General features: G+C 23.6%; 1 protein-coding gene across 1 annotated transcript; it reads right to left on the bottom strand.

The window, feature by feature from the left end:
* Positions 1 to 213: 213 nt before the first annotated feature.
* On the bottom strand, positions 214 to 5,601 carry LOC110616215 (lysM domain-containing GPI-anchored protein 1). Its single transcript, XM_021758565.2, has 5 exons — positions 4,670 to 5,601; positions 2,859 to 2,973; positions 2,572 to 2,733; positions 2,447 to 2,478; positions 214 to 507 (listed from the first exon to the last, which is right to left on the bottom strand). Exons 1-5 carry the CDS (start codon positions 5,427 to 5,429, stop codon positions 257 to 259), a joined length of 1,320 nt encoding a protein of 439 aa, XP_021614257.1. The 5' UTR covers positions 5,430 to 5,601; the 3' UTR covers positions 214 to 256.
* Between the last annotated feature and the right edge of the window lie 2,209 nt (positions 5,602 to 7,810).

The following is a 7,810-nucleotide window of genomic DNA, read 5'->3' as shown; positions in this document are numbered from 1 at the left end:
ATTAAAATACTCAACACCTTAAATTCTTTTGAAAAGCTTAGTATAAATTAGTTCTATTTTGAAAAGTTTAATATAAATTAGTTCTATTACCACAAGTTAAATCTACTATTGATTGTCATTGGATTTACATTGTCATTATTGACAAATTGATCGAAATATAATTAATAAAAAATAATTTAAATAACTTATCAAAATAGAAAAAAAAAATCCGAAATAAGCCAACCACTTGTAAAAGTGTGGAGAATTTGTTAAAATATCAAAAGAAAAGGCAAAAAATAAGTTGTACAAGGAATGAAATAAAGCAATTAGTGGGAGTAATAGTAAAATATCCAGAAGTAGAAACAGTGAAATTGTGGTTGTTGCTTGAATTAGAAGCATTACTTCTTACTGCTGCACAAGGAGCTGAAGTCGGTGATGAAAATGGAGGCAATCCTATTGATGGCCCCACTGGATTAAATGAGGGAGACCCCAATGGAATCCTTCCATTATTGTAACTTTGAGTATTACCTGTAAATATTAATTAATACACTGTTTAGAGAAAATTAAATAATAATTTTTTTAATTAATAATTTTAAATTTTTAAATTTCATAATTTATTCATATGTATATACATATTTGGCCTTTTAGACCCTTAACTCCGCTGGGTTAATATTAACAGTAAACTGTGTCCATATGCTCACTTCGGTGGATTCTATCTACTTGCACTTTATTTTCTCCAATACTAACAACATAGTTCAAAAATAATTTTCTTTATTTAGTTAAATAGATCGAATATTTTTAGTTAGAGAATAATTATTTTAACTTATAAATTGGTCTAATCAATTTATAAATTCTAAAAATAAATTGATATGTTTATTTATAATATTTTTAAACATATAGATTCAATTTATAAATTAAAAAAATATACTCAGAAAAATTACCATTTTACTGTGATATTTATAAATATTTATAAGTACTAAACTTATAAATTGATTTAATCAAATAAGTTAATTATTTTATTTTTATTTAGAATATGTTTAGCATGGGATTAACAAAATGAAATTAATTGTGCATTCAATTAATGTTTGGTAATAGATAATTCCTAAAAAATTATTCTCTATCATATTTGATTCGATATTGAAAATAATGTTAACTATTATTTGTACATTGAATTAATTTTTTTTTCATGTTTGATATAATAAAATGAGAGATAAAAAAGGTTGAGAGTTAAAATTTAATCCATTTACCATGATATAATGTCATTAGGGGCGAAATACTAATTAAATTAATTTAAATTTTAAATTAAAATTAATATTAAATTATATTTTAGTATCTAGTTTTAACATAATCAATGAATCGGTTCTGTATTTTTAGAATCGAACACTTAAATTACTATATAATTAATCTGTCTAAATTGGAACTCATTCTATCAATAATTCGTTTAATCAATTGATCAAAGAGAGAATAAACATTTCAAATATTTAAATTACACTCATGAACACTTAAATCTTTTTCAATATGGATGAAAATTTTATATTGTATAAATTACACTTTAATTTTTAAATTTTAGCGTAATTGACAGGTCAATCCTTATATTTTTAAAACTAAAATCTTAAATCATCTATATTTAATTCATCTAAAATTATAGTTTTTCCGAAAATTACAGACATTAATTCAAAACTAGTGGATAGTTAAATTTTTTCAGAAAGTATAATTTTTTTTAAAATACTATTTATAAAAGTTTATAATCTATTTAAAAATTATTTGGTACCATTCAAATAAAAAATAAAGGATCAAATTGTTTAAATTATAATAGGCGAAAACAGATTCATCATAGAAAATTGAAGTGTATGATTTTAAAATTATAGGGACTAATTTATTAATTATACTTAATTTTAAAATCTCAAATGCAGTTTATTCATTTAAAAATGATAATAAATATATTTATCCATTTTAACGATAACAATAGATTGATTATTGAGAAATTTAAATGTTGAATTTTAAAAATATAAGAGATTATTCTATTAATTATGCTAAAAGAAACAAAAATATAATTTACCCTGAAATGAATTATAGTTAATTCAGATTAACTATTAACCCTATAATATTAACTCCTTTTAATTTCATATTAAAAGTATTCTTAATTTTAAAACTTTATCATATATTTTATTTGATATTCTTCCTAATAATTTTTTTTATAATTTTTTTTATTAATAAATAAATAAATTATTTATTAGTTACATATAATCATTTTAATCAAATACAAAATTAATTAGAACTTTAGAATCTTACAAACTTGAAATAATTTATGTATTTATAAGCTCATTTTTATAAATTAAACTAAAAAGCCTCTTAATTTATTTAACTTTTTAATAATAATTTTAAAAAAATTAAATTAAAAGGTAAAATTTAATATAGTTCATAAGGAAAGTTAACCTATTAGCTGATAAAAAGTTGACATTCATACCTGGACATTGAACATTTGAGAAATTCACCAAACTGCAAGAATAAAATGTAAAATAAATATATATGCATCTTAATTTAATTAAAAGAAAATAAAAGAATGAGTGAAAAAGTATTCTTATGGAGTACCTTCTGAAAATTTTGCGGCCGTAATGCCCACGATAAACGCAAGCTCTTAGATTGCAGCCATTTGCAGTATGGTTGACACAAGTGTCCCCTATCAAGAGATCAGAGCCTTTGCATTGTAAATGAGAACATGACACCCCAGTCTCTGATGCCATACAATGCAACCTGCCACTTCAAATCACCTCCATTAATTTCTCATAGATTTAATATGAAATGTAATCAAATTTAGACAAGAATTGTCTTAATCGTGATTAGGGATATTAATTATATGATTAGTAATTAATTATTACCTGAAAGTGCTTGCGGAGCAAATGCATTTGATGCAGTTGTTGGCAGTTAGAGCGTAAGAACCATTTGGAACTATTAGACTCTCATTGTACCAGTTCAGATTTGCAGATGAACACGCTGCATTTCCACGCACAGGCAGATAATTAATAAATTACAATTTAATCCCTATAATTTAGTAAAATTTATATAATAATCTTTATGTAAGTTCACAAATTCCAATAATTTAGTCCCAATAATATAATAATTTTTAATTTAACTATATTTTCATGGTTAATATCTTAGACATTATTTTTTTAAAATTATAAAAATTAAATTGCTAATTTTAAAAAAATATAAAAATAAAGGATGTGCTAAGAAAAATAAGTGCTTGTATAATATTAATTTTTCAGCTTATGTCTTGGACAAAAAAGTTAGATACCTGTAACTGTCAACATTAATCGCATAAAAACAAGCAGAAGATAAAGAAAATGCTAGTAAATATTAAAATAAGAAATTTGAAAAAAAAAATCCATAGTCAAATTATGTCAAAAAATCCGTTTGCAATAAATCATTTGTAAGAAAAATTTTTAAATAAATTTTTATAAAATTATTCATAAATTTTATTCGTTTATGAAAAATTTTTTAAATTAAAAAAATTAATTCTCCCATTTCAACATAAGAATTGGAAAAAAAAAATGATTTAATTGAATTACAGATTTATTGATATGAATATAGGATATATACAGACTTGGCTATGGGCCGATTTTAGACAAATTTTATAAGGCTTCACAATTTGATCTAAGTGGTCTCGGGTCGATCTGATCTAGTCTCGCTCTGAATTTTTTTTTAAAGCTACTATAATATTTGTGTTCTATATATTTTATTAATTTATAATAGCACATAGGATGTAAGCAATTTTTATATAATATACAGTTATAATTACTTTCTACAGGGGGACCACGGTGTGACGATTATTGGCTCCTCTTAACCAATTAACCATTGGTCTGTGAGGGATTGCATATGGGGAAACATGGTATCTTTTGTGATCTCTCATCCTTTCTTACATTCTTTCCATTACTACTTCACATTACCAAACCGGGAATCATACACCCAACCTCTTTAATTTCTTTCCGAAACAAACACACCCCATCAATAAATTACCCATTCCTAATTTCATATCATTGATTTATTGAAGCTGAAATTTATTTTTAATGAATTAAATATATAATTCCTCTTTTGTATTAAAAGAAAATGTTTAATTTACTATAATTTTAACTTTTTATTCAAATTAATATAGAATTTGAACTTCATTTATAGCCCAAAAATTAAAATTTTTAAGCTCAATTTCTTGATTTTAAAAAAATTAAAATTTTGGAAATCAAGGAGTGTAATTTCTTCATTCTTTTTTATTGTTGGGCTAAATATTGAATTTAAATTAATATTTGTAAATTAATTTAGATAATTATAACTAAACATGTTAAATTAAATTTTCTCGATAAGTACCGGGATGAGATTAATTCACTATTAATATTGGAATGATCAACAAGCAAGTCCTTGTATTTTAATGTTATTAAAACAATTTTTATATTTGATTTTTTAATTTTTTAAAAAATTTATTAATTAGTTACTTTGTATTAAAAATATTTTAAATAATTTTATAATATTTAATTATACAGATATTTTAAATAATTTTATAATATTTAATTAATAAAATTAATAAAAAGGCTAATTAATAGATTTTTAAAAATTAAAAAAATATTCTAATATATTTTTCTAAATCGAAATATTAATTATAAAAAATAAAAAATAAAAAAGTATAAAACGACACACTAACCTGAAATTGGAATAGCCAGAACGTCACCAGGTTGAACCACCGGTTGGTCAAGTCCATTAACAGCCTCCAAATGTGCAACAGTGGACCCAAACTCCATAGCTAAGCCATCCAAGCTCTCTCCTCTCTGCACCACATATGACATAAACACTGCAGGAACACCATTGTCACTGTTGTTGAAGCACGTGCATGGCAAAGGTATCACCAATGCCTGCCCATTCATTAGCGGATCCTTCACACTAATCCCATTACTGCTACTAATTTGATCTCCACTAACCAGTCCTCCAAATCCCTCCGATATAGAATCGACGGTGTCAGCTGGCCGGACGTGATAAGTGGTTGACATGGACCGTCGGATGCCATCCACACACGGACAAGAAATGGGTATTTTAAGAAGAGATTTAGCATGGAAAATTAGGTTATCAGGGAACGGAGTTGTTAAGTTGATAGAGTTTGCTGCTAATATATCAGAAATTTTTACTTGGAAACGAAAGGCAATCTCAGAAAGCTGTGAATCAAAAGGAAGGGTATAGGAGAGAAGAGAAGGGCAAGAATCTGAAGAGCTGCATGCTTCGATCATAGATTTTGCATGTGTAGTAATGGGGAAGACAATAATAATAATAATAAGTGGTGTCGTAAGAAGAAACTGTGCTTGATTTTTCATTTTTTGTCTTTTAGTTGTGAATTCTAAGTCCTGTAAGCTAAAGAGAACTTGAAGAAGAAGAAGAAGTGTGTGAAGCTGGCGAGTAGTGGATTTGGCCATATCGATCTCTTTTGCATATGAGCTGTAGCTGTTGGGTGACAGTGTCTTTAATGGCACAAAAAAAAAAAGAGATTATTAATCTCTAGAGTAAACTTCTATTTGCAGAAAATATCACATCTTTGTCAAAATTTTAATTTTTTTTTTAATTTTATATATACCTTAATCTATAGCAATACACCAATTTTAATAAATAAATTCAAATTAATAAATATTTTTTGCTAAATTGTATAAAATAAAAATATATATTCTTTTCATTCTCTTCCCTTTTCTCTAAGCCTTATATAGATATATATAAAATTTGCAACCTAAGCCCTCCACTAATATTGGAAAAAACATGGAAAGTATTACTAGAAATACTTGAAAAATAAGAAAAATTAATTTATTAATTAACACATGGAAAGTTTATTATATTAAGGGGTAGATGACATGAAAATCTACAAAATGAAGCTAAATATTATAAATGAAAACCTCATGTTCTGAAACTTTTTAATATTTTAGGATAATATGGGCCTGCCCTTAAGATTTTTTAAAGGGCAGCAGCACTATAATCTTTAGGCCTTTTTCAGTGGGCTATATGTTTGCTTAAATATTTTAAAATGATAAAATATAACTTTTGAAGCCTTTTGTCACGTGCAGGAAGGAGAGAAAAATGTGTTTGAACTTTTTGAATTTCGATTCTTTTTATTATCAATTAAATATAGGAATGCAGATGGTTATTTTAATTAAATGTATTTATTTAGATTTACACGTAAAAATATGTATTAAAAAAATATTGTCTTTACTCTTTCACCTTATTCATTTATCTCATTTCTTTCATTTTAATTTCTTTCCATTATATTCTCCACCAACTCCACATAGACTTAGTTAAATATAATCATTTTTCTTTTTTTCTGAAATAAGAATGATATTGTTTCTAGAACTACAATAAGACGTTTTAATTTTTTTAACAAATTTTTGTTTTTTAATTTATGTTAATTTTTGTTTTTTAATTAATTAAAAGATGAAAGGGTATTATAATTAATATGAAATTTGAAGATAATATCTCACTAAATTTCAAGTTTATTTACTTCTATATTTCTAAGTTTTTTCTTGAGTTACATCAATTAATTCACGTCTTTTTGAAATACCTTTTATCGAATTAAAAACGTAATTGAGGAGATGATTCTGATATGTCCGCTCATAAAAAATTTAAAATTCTTATTTTTATAATAAAACATAAAAATATTAATTTCATATGTTTGTGAAATTTATTATCTTAAAATAAATTAATAAAATAAAAAATCTTGATATAATATGCATCTAAATTCAAATTTAAATATAAAGAGTTTTTTCTAATCTAATTTATTAATAATTACATTATTTAGAGACCAACCTATAACAATATATAGATTAATTTCTATTAAAAATATAAAATTTCAATTAAAAAATTACTTTATTAATAAAATAAAATTTAATAGATTAAATTTAAAAATACAAAAATTAAAATATAACTTTTACTAAATATTAAAAGTAAATTATAATTTTTTAGTAATATTTAATGTTGTTGAAAAAAAATCTCATTTTGCTAACCAACGTAAAAATACATAATCATTTTATTTTAAATTAAAGTGTATGGCCCTACTTAAAAAATAAATTGGATAATTTTTTTTTATAATTATTTCTATTTTATATACTGTATTAACTATTATTTGTGAATATTTATTAATTTTGTTTACACGCTCCGCCAGTCTAAACAATGGATCCAATCTTAATTCATAAATATTATCCGCACATTATCCTAACTTTGGAAGTCATACATATCATAACCAACTAGAAATAAAAGAATAAATATTATATATATTTATTTCAAGTATAAATAAATTATTTCTTACTTAATTTATTTAAAATTTAAATATAATCGATATCGTTTTAATTCTTCTTTTAAATAATAAATTTATAAAATAATTAAAAATACTTAATAATTTGATAGATAAAATTTTTAATATTTTAATCAATAAAAAATTTAAGATGAATTTAAATAAAAAATCGAATAAACCATGTAGTTGAGATTATCTTTTTAAATAAATTTTAATTTTGTAATTGAGTTCCACTATAATAAAGAATTTTTTTTATTTAGTATTTTAGTCTGAAATAAATCTTATAGACAATGATCTATATGCATTTAGTTTTGAAAATATGAAATCAACCACCCTCTATCTATCAACAAGATATATTTGAAAATCCCTTAAAAATCAGAGTTGGATGTTGCTTCTCTCTCATAAATTTTCTTTTAAATGTCTATTTTTCCACTTTTACTTTTAAATAACCACTATTTCCCTTCTCCAAGAATTTTCCATCTATTAACCAATCAAGCAAAAATATCTTATCATCTTTATTTTCCA

This window comes from Manihot esculenta, chromosome 5 (genome assembly GCF_001659605.2).
Source record: "Manihot esculenta cultivar AM560-2 chromosome 5, M.esculenta_v8, whole genome shotgun sequence".
Lineage (NCBI taxonomy): Eukaryota > Viridiplantae > Streptophyta > Magnoliopsida > Malpighiales > Euphorbiaceae > Manihot > Manihot esculenta.
The sequence above is the reverse complement of the archived record's forward strand: the minus strand, read 5'-3'. Positions and strand labels throughout refer to the sequence as shown.